Source organism: Oryzias latipes, chromosome 7 (genome assembly GCF_002234675.1).
Source record: "Oryzias latipes chromosome 7, ASM223467v1".
Classification (NCBI taxonomy): domain Eukaryota; kingdom Metazoa; phylum Chordata; class Actinopteri; order Beloniformes; family Adrianichthyidae; genus Oryzias; species Oryzias latipes.
In genome coordinates, this window is record NC_019865.2 from 26,895,688 (window position 1) to 26,919,958 (window position 24,271).

General features: G+C 40.8%; 1 protein-coding gene and 2 long non-coding RNA genes across 3 annotated transcripts in view; 1 reads left to right on the plus strand and 2 right to left on the minus strand.

The window, feature by feature from the left end:
- Positions 1 to 3,395: 3,395 nt before the first annotated feature.
- Positions 3,396 to 8,045, plus strand: LOC105354463. Its single transcript, XR_909078.3, has 3 exons — positions 3,396 to 4,012; positions 4,533 to 4,874; positions 7,505 to 8,045. It is a non-coding gene; the product is annotated as an uncharacterized LOC105354463 (long non-coding RNA).
- Positions 8,046 to 8,604: 559 nt separating this feature from the next.
- Positions 8,605 to 12,920, minus strand: LOC105354464. The gene is made up of 2 exons (XR_909079.2): positions 12,477 to 12,920; positions 8,605 to 12,265 (listed from the first exon to the last, which is right to left on the minus strand). It is a non-coding gene; the product is annotated as an uncharacterized LOC105354464 (long non-coding RNA).
- Positions 12,921 to 13,569: 649 nt separating this feature from the next.
- The window catches only part of LOC101159588 (CDK5 and ABL1 enzyme substrate 2), a 51,213-nt gene continuing 40,511 nt past the window's right edge, over positions 13,570 to 24,271 (minus strand). Inside the window, exons 7-10 of the mRNA XM_011477655.3 lie at positions 19,790 to 19,896; positions 19,592 to 19,711; positions 16,920 to 17,004; positions 13,570 to 14,904 (exon numbers count right to left, since the gene is read on the minus strand). Of these exons, the coding sequence (XP_011475957.2) occupies positions 14,764 to 14,904; positions 16,920 to 17,004; positions 19,592 to 19,711; positions 19,790 to 19,896 (453 nt within the window). The 3' untranslated portion in view covers positions 13,570 to 14,763. The remainder of the gene's footprint in view (positions 14,905 to 16,919; positions 17,005 to 19,591; positions 19,712 to 19,789; positions 19,897 to 24,271) is intronic.

Consider the following 24,271-nt stretch of genomic DNA (forward strand, 5'->3'; position numbering starts at 1 on the left):
TTGCATCCAGAATTGTGTGTTTTTGTTCATTCTAAAGTTGACTGCTCGTACTTTCAACCATCCACGGTACCTGAACCTCTGAGTGGCGTTTATACTTTTCAAGCAGCGCGATTGTTTCCAGCGTTTGTTTTTAACACAAAGAACCTTTTGCCCAGACTTTTGCGGCGTGTGTGAATGTGCAAGTAAATGAAAGGCAGAGGAGGAAGGGGTGTGTTTGTCAACTAAACAGAAGCAGGGAATAGAACGGAAAAAATATTACTAATTAAAATAACATGAGATATAAGACAGATGGTTGCTCTGTTTTCTATCTAGTTGTCCACTCTCTGCGTCTATCTCTGTCTCTTTGTGAAGTTTGGTATTTCCTAACTTCCTCAGTTAAGTTTTCATCAGATTCAGTGTTAAAACCACATTTTTCTGGACAGTGTTCTCCATACTCACATTCTCTAAACGCTGAAACAAATTCAAGTTAAGGGACGCGATTCGCACTGGATTGCACTACAGGCGTAAAATTCCAGTCACAGGTGACGTCACCAGCAGGTGTCACAGTCTGCAGGGACTGGGGTGATTCTGCTCCAATGGCCGTGCGTCTACTGAGAGGCAAGCGATTACAAATCACTTGGAAGAATAAACCAGCCCTTAGGCTTGAAACAAACTGTGGGGACACAGCTGGCTGTTATGTATTCCTTATCAGGGAGATAGAAACGGAAACCTAGAGTTCATAGGAAGAGTTTATTAATAAGTCTGAAGGAACAAAAACACTGCATCCTTAATCATCCGGGGGTGTGGGGGGGGGGTGATGTGAGGAATAATGGGAGGAAGAGGAACTAGAGCAATCGAGATCATGTTTCGGAATATTTCGTAACATCCGTGGAACTTCTGTTTTGTGACTATTGTTCCTAGCTCTGATCAAAGTGGGGAGGTCACATGACTGTTTGTTCACGTCACCAGCTGTTCTAAATCCTCTCAGTTGTTTTTTTAAACACCTCAAAATGAAAGGCAGGAAGTTGGCAATATTAATTTATAGTAGGAAGTAGGAAAATTATTTTTCTTGTTTCTTGCTTTCCTCTCCGTTGTTGTTTTTGAAAGACTATAAACTTTTGGGTTCTTTTCTGATTTTTCTGACTACTCAAAACCATTACTACTGTTAATCATTTTAGGATGTGCCTATTGTTTACAATTTTCTGTAGTATTTATTCAATACAATGCTTAAAAAAGCAGGTCAGCATTACACAAAACCCAGTGTTTCTGCATTGTTAAATAAATACAATTTGAGTTGAATTAAAAATAAACAAATAAACGAAAAACAAAGAAAACGTACTTTACCAATCTTTCCATCCATCTAGCTATTTTCTGTACCGGCTGTATCTCTTTTGGGGTCATGGGGTTGCCAGAGCCTGTCCCGGCTACTCTTGGGCAAGGCGGGTACATTTGGGACAAGTCGCTCGTGTGTTGCGGGGCACACAATGACTCCAACACACACTCACACATGCACACCTAACAATTTATGGTAACCATTGAAACTATGAAGCATGTTTTTGGATTGTGGGAGGAAGCCAGAGTGCCTGGAAAAAACCCACGCATGCTCGATGAAGCGTGGAGATTCTGTTGGAATGAAAGCGCACAGACGGGGGGTTTCCAATTCAAGCCAAAGACTTATTACCCTAACAATATTTCTAATACAGATATCCGAGCTCAATCAATTTCCCTGAATGTCTTTTATTAAAACAGTGCTCACAGCAGGAACACAAAGAAAGAGCACAGTTTCTCTCCCTGCCCGGGGATTTATACAATGTATGGATGAATATGTAAATGCAGAGAGGAGGGTGCAGAATCCGCTGGTCAGATGTCTCCCGTTACACGGCTCCCAGGGCTGTTAGCTGTCACGTAACCATCTGCACAGATAAAATCAGAACACAAACTACACAGGACCCTCCCCACCACCATAAGTTCCTGGCATCCTGCTCCACAACCTGACCTCTGCTCCTTGGAACTTAAAGTGGGGGCTTTTATGGCATGCAGGATCTTAACAGTGATTCTAAAACAGTTCTATGAATTTATGTTCTTCAACGAGGAGAACATGAAAATTCCACACAGAAAGAACCCAGCAGGTGTTTGAACCAGAGCCTCATTGTGGGGCGAGAATCTAACCATCACACCACCGTCCACCTCTATAACAATCTGTTAGGTTAAAAAAAGGAGAGAGAGATCAAAACCTAATTAAACCTTCCTGTTTAATAAGTTTAACATTCTCAAACCATCTTTTAGCCACTAGATGCCGCTGTGGTGAGGTGCTTCCAATGTTCTACAAGATTTTTTTTTGTTTTATGGAACAATTGTGTTAAATTATTCAATCTCTCAACTTTTCTATTTTTGCAATCACTATGTAACAGGAACACCTGAGCAACATCTGCAGAAAACTGGAAACTACCTCACATGAAAGTTCATCAGAAGCACAGGAAAGGGGCAGGTATTGGGGAATTTGGAGACCCTCCTATCAGTTATTCATCGCGCTGCTTCCTTCCTGCCACCCCCTGTCAAGGGACTGCCACAGAAAGAACTTTTTCTTTAAACATCTGCAGCCACTGTGTGGCGTGTAAAATTGTGACTGCTGCCAATTACAAATAAAATGAAAAACTTGTATTTATGTCACTGCAGGGTGGCATTCTGGGATATGTGACTGTAGTCTTATCCAATTTACTTACAGTTTAAGACTAGAACATTTGAATATTTGTATTATACTGTATAGTTTAATAGAGGGCTGCATGGTGGTGCAGTGGTTAGCGCTCTTGACTCATAGCAAGAAGGCCCCCGGTTCAAGTCCCGGCTGGGGGACATGAAAAAACACAACATCAATGGGGGACCTTTCTGTGTGGAGTTTCCATGTTCTCCCCATGCATGCATGGGCTTTCTCCGGGCTCTCCAGCTTCCTCCCACCTTCCAAAAACATGCTTCACAGGTTGATTGGCAACTCTAAATTGTCCATAGGTGTGAGAGCAAATGGACGTGTGATTGAAGATATTCTACCGTGCAACAGACTGGCAACCTGTCCACTGCCTTCACCCAAGTGGCCGGGTTAGGCTCCGGTGACCCCAAAAGGGAATAAACGGTAAAGAAAATGAATGAATGAGTTTAATATCTGAGGCTTGACCTCTTCACATCTCTCTACCATTCTTTTCTGACACAGGACGGTGAAGATGAAGATTAAAATAGATTCAAAATTGTTAGTAAAAAAAACTCATTTCCTATATGAATGACTCTAGATGTGATATTGAAACTCCTAAAAAAAAAGATTGAAAAGACTCACTTCCTTTGTATCTTTAAATTGTTGTGCATGTACAAATTCATGCTGCTTCTAAAATCTATCAAACCTGATGTGGTCTTTCTTCTCTTTCTAAATTATCTCAGCATGAGATGTTTTGCACGATATCAGAGCAAAAGCTGTTTGGTTGAAGAACTCTCAGTGGTTTTCCTCTTTGCTTTAGTGCTGCAGTTTTCTAAGCAGACACAGCCTCTGTATTTATGGTGATGAAGTATAGATAAACACACAGCTGGACGTTTCAGTCAGGATGTGAGATGTGAGAGGAATACAAAGAAAGTTTAGATCATTGCACGTCTGCATAGAAGGAAGTGAAGCAAACTCACAAACTCACAGCTGTTGTTTGCTCAGTAACCTTCAGTCTACAGACAACAGAATAGAGTCAATGAGGGTTTCTGACACCCCTCTGTCCACACTATGGAAACACAAACGGGATGAAGAAACATCTCCTTTATAAAAAGGACTTTGATTCCTGTGGTTAAAATACTCAGTGCTTTTTTTAGAGACAAAAGACGAGAATGACACGATCTACTGAGAGCTAGAATGATGAAATATGAGTCTTGTAATTGGAGGAGGAGCTTCAGCTTTGAGGAAACTGAGAAGTTCCTGTTTTAGCAGTAAAAGAAGAAAAGCTCCATCATTCTCCATCAGGCAGCATGAGAGTCTGTCAGAGTCTGATCTGTTGTCTCTTCCTGAGTGAGTTCATTGATTTCTTTCACTCATTTTCATTCTTAGAGCTGCAGTTTTGTCCTTTATTGAACACATTAAACTGAACTGTTTCAGTCTTCTGCAGTTGTTTCTGTTTCATGATCTTCATCTTTGGGATTCAACTTGATGTTCAGGGTTTCAAATCAACAACTGCAGTTTTGATGTTTTTCTTTAGAAATTTTTTCTAAATATAAAACCGTCTTTTTTTTTTTGTTTTTTATAAATTTGTCTGGATGTTTTTTATTATTAAATAATTTGTCACGCCCTGCGACAGACTGACGATCTGTCCAGGGTGTTCTCCACCTTTGCCTGCAAATGGCCGGGATAGGCTCCAATGAATGAATGAATGAATAATTTATCATAATCATCTTCTTTCCATTGTTTCTGTCATCAGAGAAATCTTGTGATTGAATCTTTTACACGTTTCTGTGGATTTCCTCAAATGCATCATCTTTAGTGTTCAGTGTTACAGGAAGACATTAACTGCGACTCTTCCTCTTTTCTGCAGCTCTGCAGGACAGAGACTCTCTTGTTGATGCAGAAACCAACATCTACACAAAACGTGAAGGAGAAGACATCACTATTAGATGTAATCTTACATTTTCAGGGAGCAGAAAGCTGCTCTGTAAGGAAACATGTGAAGAAGGAAACATTCTCATAGAAACATATGGAGATGAAGATCAGAGAGGAAGATATAGCATTAAATATGAATATCGATATATTCGATCAAGTTTTTTAGATGTGACGATCACTAAACTCACAAAGTCAGACTCAGGTTTGTATACATGTAAGTTGTGTAAAGGATGGAGTCCAGATTCAGAAGACAACTTCAAAATAATCGTTACAGAAGGTGAGTTTGATCCTCAAAATCATGAAAATATTTCTCTGTGAAAATCTGTGTCTTTTGATTCATGTTTATTACAGCTTTTTTAGTTACCTCTGCCTAAAAAGTTCACAAACTATTGTTCATAAAAAATAACTTCGATGTCAAAAAGAATAAAGTTCTGACTCACTTTTTGAGCAGAGTAGTTATCTTCCTCTGCAAGATCATTGCTGCTATTTCCACTATACTGTCCAGCACTTCAGGGTTAAAAAAGCTGGAGTGTGTTGTTTTAATAGAAATATTTGACTACGTCCATAGATGAAAGAAATATAAATGCTCCTTATTTGAAACCAGTTTGTCCTCATTTGATGTCTTTCAACCTCAATGCTTCTTCTGGCGCCACATGGAACGGCAGCCTGTTACGTCGTCATTGTGTGTTTTTGACTCATTTCTACTATTTATGCATATACATGTATATATTTTCTTTCTTTACCTTTTTCTCTCTCTTTAGTAACAGTACACAACTATAGATGTGCAAATCAGGAGACTAGTTTCCTGTTTTTTTTAACTTGTCGGACAGTCAACGACAACATAGAACTGCTGAGACTGCTGCTGGATATACTTTGTATTTATGACGTGTACCTTTACCACTATTTTTATTCTTGCTCTTGCTATTTGTTTCTATAACTGTTATATTTCTTGTTTGGCTGCCGTAACAACACAATTTCCCTCCGGGGATCAATGAAGTCCCATCAATCAATCAATCAATCACTGTTAAAAAACACACATGTGGAGGTTGTTGGAGCATGCTCAAACTATGGTCACATATGCCAAAATGCCACAGTGCGGTAACCTAAATGCCAGTTTTTCAGCAAATTTAGCTGGTGGCCCCGCAGTGGCCCCACGGAGGCACTTGTAATCGGGCAGCTGCAGTCACATTTTTACATGCCGCGCGCCGGCCACTGAGGTCTTGAGAAAAAGTTCAAATTCAATCAGTTTATCAGGATGTGGAATCACTTGAGAAAAGCCAATCAGCAGCAAGGTGGTTAGCGACAAGTGGGAAACAGGCAGGGTTGAGGCTCTTGAGGGCCTGGGGTGGCCGGCCCTGATCTGAGACCTTTCTGCTGGTCAGTCACTTCTCTAACATTCCAGGGAAGAAATTCTGGTCAAGGTTCTTCATCTGTAGCTGTCATTCATTCAAATTCTCCTCAGGAATTGTGGGTTTTACAAGAGGACTGTAAATTGTTTCAAAAACAGCTGTTTTCATGGTCAATGTGTGACCAAATCCCACATTCATCATCAAGTTAACCCTAAATGTGTTTGAACCAGAGACTCAATGGTTGGTATCAGAAAAAGCTGCATTTCTCCCCGTTAAGCTGGACGTCTGCTTTCTGTGAATGTTGTTCTCATTGATGCTAAAGCTAACACTGTTCACATGTTAGTCTGAAGCCATCAGTTCACTTTCTGACAGGAAAACAGTCAAGTTCTCATATTTGTGTAAAATAATAACAGAATCAGTTTCCTTAGACAATGAGTGTTGCATTTCTAAAATGCTGTTTTGTATTTGCACAAAACAGTTGGATGTCATACTTAAAACATGTTTAACATGGCTTTAAAAGTGTTCTTCAGCTTTCTCTGTAATAAAACCTTTTTCAAGAAGAGGAACGACTGAGCTGACTTACATAAGATATTTTTTTTGCTTCTTTACATAACACTTAATGTTTTGAGTGTTACATTTTAAAAAACCCATAAGTCAGCATTCTTTTACTTTTAGTTTTTTCTTTTTTTCCCCCTGCATCTTTTCAAATGCAGATGAACTGTTTTTAAAGCTAATAAGTAATTCTAAAACAAAAAAAAGGAATGACTGAGCTGCTGCAGAAACTTTACATGATCCACATGAACCAAATGATATAGAAGGAACTAGAAATAGGAAGAGAAAACAGTCCTTTTTAATCATCTAATCATAATTTAGTCATCGTAGTAGTAATACAAATGTATGTCCATTTCATTGAGTGAAATCAACCTGTCACCTAAACTGAAGGCACCTGTCCACAAAATCGGTCAATCAGTGGACAGAAACCTGATCATCAACTACAAGAAACTTCTGACTTCTGTGCTCAATAATTATCGAGTTTTGCCACAAAGAACTAAGTCTTTCTGGCAGGAGGGATCAAATTCTTATTTCTTGATTGTAGATTTTAACCAAAATGGAGAAAAATGGTGTACAATAGCGCCCTCTGCCTTGAGGCAGACTTACTGCGTGTCCCATCTTATGTATTTCTAATGAGCATTTTTAGCAGCTAAATTTGGACGTTTTGATTGATTTGGAATTCAATATAAAAATTAAAATTCAATATGACAATTTAAAAAATAAAATATTAAATACAAACAAAATCAATTGCATTTGAAATTGTCATTAGTTTTTGATACTATAATTCAATCAACAATGCAGTTTACTTTTATATTTCTATATGTAATTCAGCCATGAATTGCGAAAACACATTTTGTAATTTACTATACAATATTTAAAAATGACATATATATTCCTTGTGTGCTTGAAATTAATTTCTAAAGTAACTAAAAATCTATTGCATTGTAATTTTCCATACTGCTTTTGTGTCAAAATTCATGTATTGCATTTTTTTTGTGGGTTTCAGCAAAAACAGCAGGTGGCCATGTGGCGTGGAACAATTACAAATGCCGCGGCACATTTGGAGGTCACGCGGGGGCTGTCCGGTAGCAGGCTCCCTTCTACCGGGTGGCAAGCAGCAGGTGACACTTGATATGGACGGCTGCCATCTGCATTATGACCACGCCAACAGTTTTCCAAAGATCGGGGAGCGGCAGCTAATCTTGAATATTCTGCTGATGCCTCCCCATCACGCGGTGGCAGTTCTATTTTGTGTCCGTAGCATAATAACAAGAACCTTATCTACCTGTAATATTCCACCTGTTCTCCAGCAGCTCCACTGGCTCCCAAACACAGTTTACAACCAATTCAAGATGCTGCTTTTCCCAGCAATGCCACTCACAGCCTCGCCACCTCACTGATCAGAACTCACATCTTCAGGTTTCCCACTCTCATTGTCTTGTTATTCCTTAAACCCTTGTGCTATCCTAGGCACTTTAACATTGGGAGTTGGGTCATCTAGACCCACTAGACAGTGTGCTAAACCTTTTTTCTTCAATGATTTGTGATCTTCACTGGTGTCCATGGATTACATGAAATCTCTCCACCTTTATCATGGTAGGGAGAACACGTCAATGTAAGGGTGGGGTCATGTAAGATAGCACAAGGGTTAAATGTCACGTTTTGTTTGTCTCTGTTTCAACTATGCAGTGACCTCTAGTCTCCCACAGATATCCGCTTTTAAACAGAATGTGTCTGTGTTATAATTGAATGCTCTGATTAGAATAATTTCTTTTTCATCCACATGTGTGGACATCACATGTTGGGTTATTTTACCAGAGTAGGGAATCCTGCTAAACTGTGACTGCGTAGGTAGAGGGTTAGCTTGACTATTAGCTCGGGTCTTAGGGGTTAAAGCCGTGTTTTTCATCTCTGCATCAAAGTTTGATCATTTCCGCAACTGCTATAACTGCTTTCATCATTACGGTGTTAAAAATGAAAAACAAAATTCTGAAGGTTTTATCATGGACAGTATATAGTACATATTTTTGTTATTGGCACAATAACTAAACATTTTTATAAAAACCTTGTTCTTTGTGTGGATACAAATAAAGAAAAAGCACAAGCCTGTCTTCAACACATTTTAATAAAAAACTTCATGTTGAACATTGACATTTTGAACAGTATCTGGTCTTTTCCTTTCACACAAAGGCTTCTTTTCACTCAATATCTGCTTTGGCAGCAGGTTGAATCACTCAAAACGATCAAACGGTGAACTGCACCGCTGCTTCTGCATCAACATGTTCAGTAAAAAGGTTGAACAGCTGAACAACACAACAGCGATTTAATCTGCTGCAGTCAATGAAGAAAAAGTACAAAAACGTTCCATAAAGATCCATTTTCAACAGATTTAAATAAAAATCTAAGTCAATACAGAAAGAAGACACACACTGACACTCATGTCCCTTTAAAATGTTCACAGTGCTCAAATGGGGAAATATTTGATAGAAAATGATAAATAGGAGAGACGGGTAAACCAAGCAGTGAAACAAAAGCACAGGAGGATGAAGGTCAGCGGAAAGAATAAAAGCTACATAGAACTAACATCAGAAATCTCTAATGTAGAGAATGAGTCATGTAATCAGTGTTCAAGGTTTACTATTGGTTCATTTTTTAAGGGTAAAACTTCTTTATTTTTAAAGAAAATTGGTTGTGAAAATGACTTGATAACTGAGGATGTTGGATCTGGTCATGTGACGTCTTCCTTTCATCATTGCCAGGTTTTTTTCTGCTCCATGTTTATCCATCTTTCCAAAAATGAGTGAGAGTAACATTCTTTAAAAAACGAAAGAACTTCAATTCATTTTCAGTAAATAAAAACCAACCCCCTCCTTTTATTGAAACACCACACCTCTAGTGGCCAGCTGATGAACTGCAACTGACTCCTGCTAGTATCTTAGAGGGTAAATCCAGGGGAGGAATGCCTGACTTTCACACTGAAGCACATTTGATTAATAATAACTTCACCGGGACTGACTTTTTCTAAACCTCACGTTGATACAAACAGGAGCACAAACAGGCCTTTTGACTGACAGCTGACCCGGCAATTCTCATGATCCTTTCACACTTGTTTGTTCATTTTTTTTAAAGAGTTCAGTAACGTCCTTTCCACCATTGAACTTATCTTGAATGTGGAACATCCATCCATTATTGTTACCCTCTTTATAAGGTTAGGAAGGAGGGTGGAGGCAGGACATATCCTGAACATAGTTCAACTCAACGTAGTTCAACTCAGACCACACAGTCACCCCTCTTGAGGCAGTTTTGAGTATTTGATGTGCATTCAAAAACATGCGTTTGGTGTGTTCTTGAATGCACGTTTAGCCCATGGTTTTCACACTGGACAAGCAGGGAGGGGCTTCTTCTTTTTCTTTTGTATACTAGCGCATGTCCACCTACAGTTGAAAGAGGCTTGGTGTCAAACGTCTTAGTGGTACAAATCTCCCAATTTTGGCCTGAAAACCAAACGGTTCATTTCCTTGCTAGTGTCCTAGTAATGGCAGATATGGATTACCATCATGTCAGGAGAGTGGTCCTGGTTTATTTTTAACAAACGCAGCCATCATCAGGTTCATCGCTGTGTCTGGGTTCAGCAGACAAACCAACAACGCTCAGCATTTGGTGAGTTTCACCGCCTTCTCCAGTTCTAGAGGTATTTATGTCACTCACAGGCCCAAATCCAAGGTCATGATTGGTCCAAGTCAAACCTGGTTTAGCAACGCACATTCAATGGCCAAGCGTTTTGTACGTAGAGCCCGAAAAAAGTCGTAAAAACGTATGTAGGTACACGTGAGAGTTTGTAATGCGGAAGCCCGAAACGGGCATTTACAAAGACTTTTTATCGGAAAAGCCCACTTGCAGACCCATTTCAGATGGTGATGTGTACGTAGCTCTAAGCCCGTGTTACTCAGCTACTAAATTGGTCATACGTGAACATACATGAGAAAAGTTGTGGTCTTTGCGTAAAATGTTCACAGATGTATCACAAATAAACCAAGTTAAAACCACGGACGAAGAACGAATAAACTGCGCAAAGAACACGTTCATCTACGTAGAACATGAACCATGCGTGATGACTGCGCTGTTTATATGCAAGTTAATAGTAATTTGTGCGTAAATTACATAATTTTACTGTCATGTGTGCACCATTTAAACAATATAAAAGTTATACATCAGTGGTGCATGTGTAAAAAGTTCACATATGTGGAACGGTTGTGGAAAGCCACAAATTTGCGTTTACATCTTGCAACAATTACAAAAACTGCATAAGATTTATGTAATAATATTGTTTAAACTACATAAAATACAACTGCGTAATTCTCAACCGACCCAAAATTTTGAACAGCTCAAAACCTAATTCAGGTAAAAACCCGTCAGTCGAAACCTTTGAAACAAATCTGTGCACATCGATGAATGACAAACAAAAGAAACACATGTGATCAAGCATCTATCACAAAAGACCAGTTTCATCTGTGGAAAATGTGCAAAATGTAGGTAGTGGGTGTGTGACACGGTCTTTAGAATCGCCTGTGGACCAATGAAACACGTTTTTGGACTGTGGGAAGAAACCATCTGTGAAAAACCCAGCTGTTCACAGGAAGAAAACATGCAAACTCCAGTCAAGAAAAGCAGCTGGAATTAGAATCGGGAACCTTATTGCTGTGAGGTGATGGTCCTAACCATCCGAAACAACTAAAACCTTCAAAAACGTCAAACCCTAACCCCTTTCAGGGATGATGGAGGTCAAATGAGGCTGAAGTGAGGTGGTGTAAAACCAACAGAACAGCATTCAACATGTCACCAAACTGACAGAACTCTGCTGCAGAACAATCATCAACAGCTCACACCTACTTCACACAACAACAACAAAGTACAAGAGCTGTTAATGGACTGCTGATGAGCACAAGAGGATAACAGTGTTGGGTAGCGTGAGAAAGTCTGCTCAAAGGGACCCTGGCACACGGACTGTTGGATCACTCTGAGGATGAAGGTTTTCCTCCACACATGCCTGCAGTGATCGTCTGTGGAGGAACTTAGACACATAATAAAAAAGATTTACACTAAAACTTACAGTCACAACCTTCTGCAGGTCTGAGACTCAGACTAAAGACATCAATGCATTTCAGTGACACATCCCTTTAAAATGTACAATGTCACAATGATATACGTCCCATATGGAAAACATTACTTTTGAGTGGTATAAAAAAAAATAAAAAAGGTTTCAGTGACACTAAAGGCAAAGTGCAAAAACAACCGAGGCTCTACAGGCGGTGTTGGGAGTTTTCCTCCATGAGCGTCTGGATCCAGCAGCAGAAGGACAAATCCTCCACAAAACTCCTGGTGGAAACCTCAGCTTGATTAAATAATCTTGATAAAATGACAATAAATAAGGAAGGTTATTGCTTTGCTACAGAAAAAAAAGCCCCTGATCCCTCTGGACTTTACCGAGCTGCTTCTGCTTCAGTCTTTACATAGCAAACAGATGAAAGATCAAGTCCTTCAAATGGACACTAGAGGGCAGCATTAGCAGGATGTGGCCAGTTTCAGTGTTGATCAGAGCTGACACTGTTTTTGTGGCCTCATGTTAGTGAAGTTGACGGAGGAGAAAAGTCATTTTCCAGCGTGTCAGCCCTGCTCCTGCAGACACGTCATCAGTTTCAGTCTGATTATGTGCTCTGAGCGGCTGATGGAAGCCGAGCTGCTGCTCCTACTTCCTGCAGGAACCGCTCTGCAACAGACACGGCCAGAGAAAGGCACTTTAATGTCAGAGCCCAGTGTCAGAAACGGAGAATTCCCACTAAGACCACAGGAGCAGCTCTCTCAGCACAGAAACTGGTGCTTCAGAAGAAGGAGGAGCTGTGGGATCATGAGCACCTCCCCCTCTACAGGGGATGCTAAGGACAAAACTGAACGTATTCACTTGTGTGCACAACATTTACCTGCAGCTTTGGCTGTTGGAAGACTGAGAGGACTCGGACACGCTCGAGTCTGTTTATCTTGAAAAAACGGCTGTTTTCACTGGTGGGACCTGGCAGGAATAAGTGAATGGGGACAAGGCCAGCTTGCAGAGGGGAGCCAGACTGCAGTTCAGAGAATTCTAGTGTGGTACAGATCTAGTGTGATCACTAAAGGGGCTTCATCACTAAAGGGGCTTCTCCAGAGCTATGAGGTCAGTCAGCTGACCCCCTGATTCAATCGTTTGTTTGTTTGTTGGTCAGAATTGCTGGGTCTGAACTAAAGCCTACAAACATCAGAGCAAGGTAGAAGATAAAATGCATCGTTTGTACTCTACAGCAGTGTTTTTCAACCAGTGTGCCGTGGGAGATTGCCCTCATTCACTGATTTAACAACATTTCCCTATCTCCAGGATTTCAGCTCTCTGTTCATCCAAACAGGCCCTGATAAAACACTGAGGAGTTAGGAATATAAAAGATCTTAAAATACTTTTTCTTTGCGTTTATTTTATTTTATTAAAGACATTTTGATAAGAATGACGTTACCACGATTCAGCTGCAGCTCCGGCTGTATTTTGGAAAAGTCCCGTCCCTTTAACTGTCTCCACCAATCATTCTTGGGGGGGTTAATCACATGTCATCTGTCTGACCAATCAGAAGTGGTTAAAGTCTTCACTTCCTTGTCCCGATTTAGTAAAGTCGCTCAGTTCTAACAAAATAACCAGCTAAAGCTCGTCTTTAGCGGTGTAGCTTTCCACAGAGTCCGGTATCAGACCGTGGAACAAGTGAACAAAACAATGAAGCTCCGAAAACCGATCTCCGCCGGCCGTTTTATGCACTACATCTCCCATGATGCATTGGGTTGTGAGAGTGACAGCGCACAAGGAGATCTGTTGTTAAACGTCTTGAAACCAACGAACGCACATCAAACTGTTTTTAAATCTTCTAACTTAACTTTTATTGCATCTTTTAGAAAAAAACAGCTGCAGTTTCCAGCTTTTTCTGCAACAATTATCTCAAAAATGCATGTGAGACTGTGGAGGGGCTGTAGATCAATACAGACTATGAGTTTCTCCTTTTTTTCTTTTTTTTTGGATGCTGGTGTGCCGCGGGATTTTTTTTAAGGTTAAAGTGTGCCGTGGCTCAGAAAAGGTTGAAAAACACTGCTCTACAGGATGCATGACGCTCTTCTTCTATGCATTTACTGGTGGAGGAAAAAAACTAATGTATGGGGGGGTTAAAAAGAAGACTCCATGACAGCCCATGGAACTTTAACTTTAAAAAACCTGAGAGATGGAAATTTGCTTCAAAAACTGGACTGAAAATGAGTAAAAAAGCAGCAACAGTCCATGGAAGATCTCAAAAACTAGTGTTCAGTTGATAAGATTAAAAGAAACGGACTCCTTAGAAACAAAACATCAGAAACGAGAGGCCTGAGGCTTTTAACCAGACATGTTTAAGCCTCCATCCACGCACACGTCTTCCCTCATCACCATCCTGCGGATCACCATCCGTTATAGATCCATAATTGCTTGTAGTTGCAGTTCTTTTGTTCATCAAGCCGAGAGGCTCCTCTTCTGCAGCTTTTGAGCCACAGCAAACCTCCACAGTCAGTTTATGATCTACGCTGGGAGGAAGAGTCTTCTTCATCATGCTAATGAGTCCAAAATGAGAAGAAGGGGAAACCAAAGACAGCATTTGTGAGGCGCCATCAGTCGTGTCTGTTCAGGCTCAAAGTTGCTGAAAAGAGTCAGTAGAATGATTGTCGGATGCTCACAAGCTGTGGTTGCTTCTGTGATTGTCGCTAAACTCCAAACTAACTGTTGTTAGTGTAGAAAGGACAGCAGGCAGTCTATCTTTCATCCCTCCATCTCCCTCTGCTGTCTTCATCATATCAGAGCTAAAAGCTTCAGATCTCCTGACTCGAAGGGTGTTTGCTACATGATCTGCTGTGGAACTGGAAAGCGGCTGTGAGGAGACGTTTTTCCCACTAGCTGCACAAACTTCAGAAAGAAGGACTGCTTGAGGAACTGCAGCTCTTCTCTGGCCTGTAAAAAGCTGAAGAAACAGTCGTCCAGACAGAAAACAGGGAGCTGCTGTCGGCTGGACTCTAGACTCAGCTGGACTCAGCCATGGAGCCAGAGGGATGCAGCTCTGTGGCAGCAGTGCAGTCTGGAGTGCCGGTTCTTGGCTGCCTCGGAGCAAGGCATCGTGAGGTTTGTCACAGTTGTGGTGCTGGAAGGTGCTGAATCTCTGCAGGGTTGGAGCAGCATCACTGCTGCTGCAGCAGCCGTCTGTAATGCGGCATGACTTGGCTCTCTGGCAGGTAGAGCGCCATCTCCAGGGCCACCAGGATGGTGAACTCAAAGAAAATCAGCTCCCTCCTGCTGATCCTGAAACGCTCCTCCAGCTTCTGCAGAGAAGCAGAGAAGCTTATCAGAGACCTGATCAACATCAGAGCTTCAGAAAACAGGAAAAGCTCATTTAATGATGACATTATTTTATTTACAGACTCCAAGAGATGAGACGTTCTGTGCAGATCCACTAAAGTAAAGCAGCTGAGGTTTCCATCACTTCTGTTTTAGAACTGTTTTTTAAAAGAGGAGAGTTTCTAGAATAATTATGAATTAACCTGAAACCTAATTTTCTATTAAAATAAATGACATTTTTAAACTTGAAATGCAGTTGAATTATTGGAATAGTTTCTGATTACATTATAAAAAAAAATTCTGCCGCAAAGATTCAAGATATTAAAATAAAAGAAATCAAATTGAGATTGTGATGCATTTTTACCCCATGTAGCAAACAAGTAGATCTGAATCTTTTGCATGTAACATAAAGCAACAGTCTTTACTTTTAAATCCCACTCTGACCATCATGTGATCTATTGTCAAAGTGTTCACAGTTGTATTTTAACTATGATTTTGTCGTTATTAGGAAAAATAAAACAATAAAAACCTATGTTGTCTTCCAGGTTATAGTTTCTTTTTACGCTCTTTCGCTAGCTTACAGCCCCTCACAACCCCAACCGAATAATACTATTGGGCTATTGGAGCTGTCCAGCCGTACATTTTGATCCAGATTCCAGCTCAGACGATGAAAACAAAGACGTACATGGATCTGTTTGTCTGACAGTCGATTCATCGGAATGGAGAGGAGCAGCGAGCTTGTGGCCATTTGGTCACAAATAAGCTCTTCACTACAATATGCATAAAGAAATACTCTGAAAATGTTAAGATTAAATTGATTTAACTTTCTCTAAATATGTCCTCCTTTGGCCCGGCAGGGGAACAGAACACCAATGGGGGCATTTCTGCGTGGAGTTTACATGTTCTCCCCGTGCACGCATGGGTTTTCTGCGGGGTCTCCATCCAAAAACATTGGTTTCTGTAATTGTCCATAGGTGAGAAAGTGAGAGTGCATGGGTGTGTGATTGTGGTCCTGCAACAGACTGGCGACCTGTCCAGGTTTTACCCTGCCTTCACCCGCAAGTTGCGGTATAGGCTCCAGCATCCCATGACCCCGAAAGGGAACAAACGGCTTAGAAGATGAAAGAATGTCCTCCATTAGGAAAAAAAATGCTTGAGGAGCATGTTCAAAACACCAAAACCTAATTTCTATCAGAGTACCGGTAGGTCTTCAAAGAAATTTTGTGTTCAGCTTTTGGTACATTTGGTACTTTTGTACCTGCTTTTCTCTTGTCTGATCATATTTAAACCTGAAAAAGTGTGGTATTTAAAAAAAAGAGATTAAGCTGAGGTACGTTGGTTTGGAACTGACATTATGAAGTAGCTTTGTAACTCAAGTGTACTTGAACTGTTTTCTATAATAACTGCACTTCATCATCAGAAATATGATAGAAATCATCACCTCACAGCTCCATGGATGTACAAATGTTCTGCTTCTGTCTGAGCCAAACTCTGAAAGCAGAGCATCTTGGGAGTAAATGCTGTTTTTGGAGCTTTTTGCTGCTTCACAGGAATGAATACTCCCTCCCTAACACATTAAAATGTTAATATTTTAGAGCAAATGTTGAATGCTACATTATAAAAGAAGTATAATGGTTTCAAAGCACAGAAGAAAAGATAAAGCCTAATGTTTGGTTTTATACTTGGGCTTTTACAGATTTGTTACTGGCAAAGAAAAACTCACTGAAATAAATGGGTTCACTAAGTTACTGGTTCTTCATAAAAATAATTGGTTGAATTTTTTTTACAGTTTATAAACTGAGAATATCTGCGTCATCATGGCTTAGATTTAATCCACAGATGCAGAATCTGCTGAGTGATGAGAGTCCAGCAGGTTAGCAGACCTACAAGTCCTTTTCCATCTTTCCCAAAAACTCCTGACAGGGAGCAACCTGATCTGACAGCAGGTCACCACTAAAGGAGATGTGTGTCTGTGTGTGTGTGTGTGTCACAGGCTTACATCGATGAGGTGTTTGACCTCCTGCTTCTTCAGGTCGCTGCTGATCTTAGCAGCCAGCAGAATGCAGGCAGCTGAAACCAGCTTCCTAAAACACAGAGGCACTTAAGTTCACTCCTGTTCAGCTCAATCTGACGTATTTATCTCCATTAAACCTTCAATGTTTCATGTTATGGATATTTTGTGTGACATTATATCTCCCCCATAATTCCATTCCTAGTCTAGTTTCTAGTTTATCTGGTGATTCTGTAGGGCGGAAATGTTCCTGCACCTTTTTTTCTGTGGGCAGGCTGCGAGCGACAGGTCGTAGAGTATGGAATTACATATCTGCCATAAACTGAAAGGGCGTAAAGACAACTAAGCGGGCGTATTTAGGAACTGAGTGAGTGAACCTTAAAACCGCGCAGGCGCAATTCTAACCCTGAAGTGATCTTGCGCGGTCAATTCCTTTTTGCGCGCTCATGTGGATTTACGCTCAGTGTTAAGGGGGCGTTTTTGTCACTTTTGGGGCAGGAACCTTTCTGGTTGATCTGATTGGCTGAAATTTGCATGGCCTATCGGCGAGGCAGAGGGGCAGGGACGCAGCGCCGGCAAGTTACTTTGGGACTACAGGACTTAAAGTTGGCCTGAGGTGTCTGCTTTCACTGTTCTTAGGAGCCGCATAGCAAAGAGACGGACTCTGATGATGAGGAAAGGGAAGCTGGCGTGTTTGATAGAAATGTAGCCCAGCTGTTTCAGATGCAGAAGATGAGGACTTTGATGGATTAGAAATGCTGAATGATGACTGAAAAAATAAATCACAACCAACTCAGTTTTGCGCTCGCTGCCTTTTTAAAACACACACCAGCATGCACGTTTCACCGGTATGTGTGTTAACGTTAAATACAGAAAAAACACTAAACTGAAACGGCGCCGTTTAATCCAGTGCTGTTGTAAGGAGAGGAGGGGGTTATTATGAGAAATAACATGGCTTTAATTGTGTGTTTGTCTGGCAGGTCAGTGTGTGGTGTGGCTCTTTGACTATCACAGTTAGAAATGTCGGCTCTTTGTGTCAAACTTGTTTGTCCCCCCCTGTTAGAGGCAATCGTAGAAAAAAAAACGCGGATGTAACGTGGATTAAAACATTAACCAACAACCCAAAACTAAGGTAAGAAAGTGCAGCGGGTTTTTTGTGCTGTAAGTTTTTCTCATGTGAAATTCACTGCATTTGTTACCGTTTTAATGCTTTTAATCCACGTTACAGCCGCTGTTCGATTTCTATTAAAGCCCCAAAATTAAAGTCCCGCCCCGCTGCCCCGCATGCAAATTTCAGCCAATCAGATCAACCAGAAAGGTTCCTGCCCCTAAGTGACAAACACACCCCTGAATGCCGCCCCCAAGTGACAAAAACGCCCCCTTAACACTGAGCGTAAATCCAGGTGAGGGCGCAAAGGAGAACTGACCGAGCAGGATCCCTGCTCAGTTAGGATTTCAGCCGTTCAGTTGTAAAATACGGGGTCGCTTGGTTAGAATTGCGCCATCACAGTTTTAAGGTTCACTCACTCAGTTTCTAAATACGCCCGCTTAGTTGTCTTTACGCCCTTTCAATTTTTGGCATTTATGTAATTCAATAGTAGAGGACACTTTTACAACACATAGAGGTAAGAACGGGTGAATGAGGTAGGACGTGTTAACTGCACACCCCATGCGTGCAGCATGAGTAGCCAGTATGCACATTTCACAAATGACTAGAGCGTGGCATCGGAGCGCCGTATGATAGCATCAGCTGTACGCGGGCATGTGACTGATGCATCAGCTAAGTAGAAACCATGGACTGTAAATGAGAACTGGACTGAGGGATTGTGACGTCTCACATAGAAAATGGTTTAATTCTGGCTCCAAATGAAATCAATTCAGCTGCCACTTTTTGTGGGTTTGGGAGAATCTGTCAATCAAACATTTTAAATGTTTAACATGAGACCGCCTACTTTTGTTGAGTCATCTGATTGGCCAGTTTATTATTTACTTGAATGAGTCTTTTTTATTTTGACTTCTAGGAGCCTGCAGGTTCAGCGTGGGGGGGGGGGGGGGGGGTTGTCACTCTGTACAGTTCTCAAATACAGTCAGTGTTAAAAACTTTACTACTTGCTGCATTTCGCCACTTTTTAGAAGAGTTAACGCTGCAGAAAAGGTTTCCTTTTTTAAATTTAATTTAATTTAAAAAAAAAAAAAGATTTCATAACAACCGACAGGAAAATTAAATCCCAAAATGACCACAAATTAAACTTAAAGAGTAAATATGTGAGTAAGCTGCCAATTGCTCAGAAGGGGATTTGATTTCTTGACATAAGTTAATAAATAAATCTAATATTGCAGTGACATTTTAAATTGTTGCTGCAAGCAAACACTAGAGGGAGCCGCTGCTGCAGCACTCAAACACAGCAGTGGGGAGTCATCCTCCTGTGTTTGCACAGCACATCAAACGTGAAGTTTCACATCATCATGTGTGCATGTATGACAGGGATGAGGCTTCATGTGAAGAGGAACTGAACAAGTCTGAGGATGAAGGTCAAATTCACCACAACTCCCAGGGCTCAGACATGAGTGAACTTCCTGAAAAGGGCTCATTAATGTCCCTCCTCACCCACACCTCTAATGATAAAGACAACTTGTGAGTGTCTGGAAGACAAATCTACCTGTTGGACTTATTGAGTCGCCCCTGCAGCACCAGCTTCTCAAAGTAGACGAACGCCATTGCAACAGTGAGGGGCTGCAGACCACAGTCCTCCCCAATCGCTCTCATCTCCCTCTTTAGGCTGAAAAAGAAAAACCAGAACTTCCTGATATGGTTTCGGTGAGGTTAGAGTCTGGCAGACTGACGTCATTTGAACTACCTGCGGATTTTGCTGAGAGTGAGCTTGATGTGAGGAAACTTCTCCTTAAAAGAGTCGTTCATGTCTTTCTTCAGATCGGAGGGTTTGACGTATTCGATGACTGTTGTCTGAAGAAGAAAAGAGAACAGTGAAAACAAATAAAGTATGCTCATAAAGAGGCAGAGGAGATCAGGTTTAAACAAAGGATCATGAGTGAATGATCTCACGAGGATGTAAACAGTGATGGAGTAAACGGATGATTCAGAATCATTCCCATAACAAAGAAGCTGCTGTGACTTCTGCCGTACTCTTTAGAGATGTTCAGTTGAAAGCACGTCCTGCTTTCTGAACCTCTCTGTGTTTAAAACCAGCTGGGATGTCGAACTCCCTAAATAGCTGCAGGGTTGGTCAACTTGCAAATGTTAAATCCACCTGTTAATCTGAGATTAGGAGCACACATCAATCAAAGAAACTGTTCCAAAGGGGAGTTTAAAACTAGGGTGATTACTGACCAAAAAAAAGTGAGATAAAGCACAACCCTGTTCATGGATGTCACAGAACAGTGTGACAATCAGGGAGTTCATAACATTATGCCATCACAGTTGCATCAGATGGCGAGCCGTCCTCGCTGTAGAATAGCTCCAAATCCTACTAAGAACTGAGATACAGAGGAGGGAGAAGGGCTGAATGCCAGACCTAACTGTTTAAAACCTAAAAAACCCAACATCATTCAGAAAACTGTAAACTTTTGAGAGCAGAGATCATCTTTCTTTAGTACTTTTTTGCCTTTTCTTTGTTTTCTATTATGCATCTGGATTCAGCTTGAAATGATATCAAAAAAATGGTTTTGCAGTCAGGTTTATGCTTTGTTATTTAAGTAAACAAAGGAAAAAAAACATTTTCTGATTGTATTAAAGAGCCACTCCAATGAAAATTGTGTTTTTAACATATTCTTGTGGCATTTTTCTGATGATGAAGGACATGTGTGAAGAAAATTAGGTTAAAATTTGCATTTCTTTATTCAAATCATAGTGAATCAGGAGCCTGTGGTTTTAACGTACTGGCAGACCACAGTCCTGCTCTGCTCCATTCTGATGCATCCACTTGTAGAAAAATAGATCCATGAATGTCTTTGTTTTCCTCGTCTGAGCTGGAATCTGGATCAAAACTGTACAGTTGGATGTCTCCTAGATTTTTGTTGCACCGCTAATGTTAGGTTTGGGTTGTGAGGGGTGGGAAGCTGATGGAAGATTGTAAACAAAGGCATGATGAGGCATGAGTGCAGGGTTATTTCCTGCCAACAGCCCCGCCCACAACTCAGAGGTGAATTTCTAATGAACTCCTACCACTCTGCAGAAACTGTCCTAGAACTAAAAACAGCATAATCCTAATAAGAACCCACTTATATAATAGATCGGATGATTATTGGTAATTGTAAATACTGTTTGGACCCATTCATATTACACTTCATGCAGATAGAGCTTAATCTCTGTCCGTTTTATGTTCAGTCATTAACAAATGAAGCAACAAAAGACAACGATCCCCTTTGTTTATCAGCTGTAATTTGATCATTACATTTGATTTGAAACATCATTCTTTTTTCGATTAGGGAAGGCCACAGCGCAGAAGTAAATGTTCAACAACGAGGTCCTTCCCTGTGGAACGGCCTGCCTGAGGACATGAGGGTCTCATCTAGTGTGGATGTTTTAAAAGTTTTAAACTTGTCCTGTTAGCTTTAAATACATTTTACACTTACACTTGCTATTATGGAGCATTTCTTTCTTTTAATTTTGTTTAAAATGCAAGTTTTGGAGTTTGTAATTTTTATTTAAAGCATTTTGAGGTGTTGTGTGACAGAAAAGGGGCTCTGTAAACAGAGTTTTATTTAAATGGGGGATCAACTGACTGTATATGAAAATTAGATTGAGTGACACCCCCCCCCCCTTTCCAAATTCCAAACAGGAAGTACCTGCTGGCTCCAACAAGCCCAAATCCCATAGACTTTTGTAGAGAATTAAACACTTAACACTATTATATTTGTCAGAATAACTATTCTTGCTCTGATAACTCGTTTTTTTTTTTTACTTTTCTTTGTAAATCCTATTTTTTTTCCATATTCTTTTGTCTGTAGTTCAAGTTATTCAAGTTCTAAACTGACCAATCAGATGCCTCAGTGAAAGCATGTGATCTCACATTGAACGTTTGTAACACTTATTGGACAGATTCACCTGTCTGCTTTCAAGTGGTAGAAGTGTAGACTTCCAACAAGCCCACACCTGACTGGTGACAGTGGTTACCATAGTAACAATGACTCAGACCACCTCGGACCGATCACTGCTTACTGAATTCGTCTGGCTCCAACATGGTGATGTCCAAAAACAAAGGCGACTGAATTGACTTAATGTTGTTGGAGCCAGAGGAAAGCCATTTTCTATTGATGACATCACACTCGCTCGGTCCAGGTCTTATATATCAGTGTTTTTCAACCAGTGTGGGAGATGGTCAAGTGTGCCGTGGGAAATTGCCCTCATTAACTGATCTAAAAACATTTCCCATCTCCAGGATGTCAGCTCTTCGTTCATTCAAACAGGCCCTGATAAAACACTGAGATGTTAGGAATATGAAAGATCGTAAAATACATTTTTCTTTCTGTTTACTTGATTCTATTAAAGACACTTTGATAAGAATGACGGTACCGAGATTTAGCCGCAGCTTCAGCTCTGTTTTTGGAAAAGTCCCGCCCCTTTAACTGTCTCCACCAATCATTCTTGTAGTCTTAATCACATGTCATCAATCTGACCAATCAGAAGTGGTTAAAGTCTTCCCTTCCTTGTTCTGATTCTGTTGATAAAGTCTCTCAGTTCCAACAAAAATACCAGCTAAAGCTCGTCTTTAGCGGTGTAGCTTTCCACAGAATCAGTTATCAGACCGTGGAACAAGTGAACAAAACAATGAAGCTCAGTGACGCTTGTCTTTCTGCATTCAGCGGATTTTTGCACTACATCTCCCATGATGCATTGGGTTAAAGTGACAGCACCCCAGCGCACAATGAGTCTCTCCTCTTAACATCTTGAAACAACAACGAACACACATCAAACAGTTTTTAAATCTTTTAACTTAACTTTTATTACATCTTTTAGAAAACAGCTGCAGCTTCCAGCTTTTTCTGCAACAATTATCACAATAATGCATGTGAGATTGTGGAGGGACTGTAGATCAATACAGACTATGAGTTTCTCCTTTTTTTTGATATTTTTGGATGCTGGTGTGCCGCGGGATTTTTATCAAGGTTAAAGTGTGCCGTGGCTCAAAAAAGGTTGAAAACACTGTTATATACAGTCAATGGAGGGATTACAGTTTTGGTTCCCGTACCATAAAGCATAACTCTGAAAATAAGAAAATTAACATTTTTAGTGAATACGTTGGGGAATTCTTTCTCATACGCTTCTTTTAAAATTTGAGGAGGAAAAAAAATTTCTATTGGAGGAGTAATATTTAATATCCGTAACCTCCTGGTTCTGTTGTCTGGAAGAAATACAAATGAGATTCACTGCAGCTGAACTGCACTTCCTGGTTCATCAGCAGTCTGCTCTTCATAGGGCAGGACTCCCGGGGAGGAGTCCCTCACTGTGACCTTCCTTCATGTAACTCTTTCATTTGGACCCCAGAGGAAATGCAAGCCACTCGGAACATTTTCAATCTGACCGAAATAAGCTTTGGGCCACTGAGGTCCAGGGTGGGGGGGTAAAATCACAGAGTAAGAACAACCACAGAGGAGCACAGCCCACAGTAATCTCCTGTGCAGCATTAAGAAGCATTATGTGCTCTCCGTGTGTGTGTGTGTGTGTGTGTGTGTGTGTGTGTGTGTGGTGCTAACTCTCAGTTCTTTAATCCCATCCCCTCCCTTCCCCTTCACATTTGCATCTTTTCCTGCTCACTGACAGTCAGTCTCCGTTCCTTCAGCCCCTTTTTTGCAGCAGCAGTGTGATTTCAAGCTGTGCTCTGATTAAAGCGTGCCTCTAAATACCACAGAGGCGTGCTCAACATGAACACACTCAACATTTGAATTGGGAGCACTATAATGGGACGGGAATGAAAACGTGGTGCAGTGGCGCTCCGACTATCACGCTGATCATTTTGTTGCAGATTGTAAATATATTTGGAAACGATGAAAGTCAGAAACGGTTGCACCATCTCAGACAGGTCTGTGTGGGCCGCTTCAGTCTCACTCTGATGAGGGGGAAAGAGAAAACTTCTTGGAATGATTGCATTTTCCACAGACAGGAAAACAATAGAGGCTTTTATGCCAAAGAAAATTGAAGGTAAGCAGAGTCCCATATCTGGATGATTGTCTCCACTGAGTTTTAAAATAGAAAGAAGCACTAAATCGATGCAGCTGGAGTGTAACAGTCTGAATGAAATGATCCATGAGAACACAGCGACATTAAGAAAAGAGGCTGTAAAGTGCAGCACAGCTGTTTGCAGCCTTTAAGGGTAAAAGAA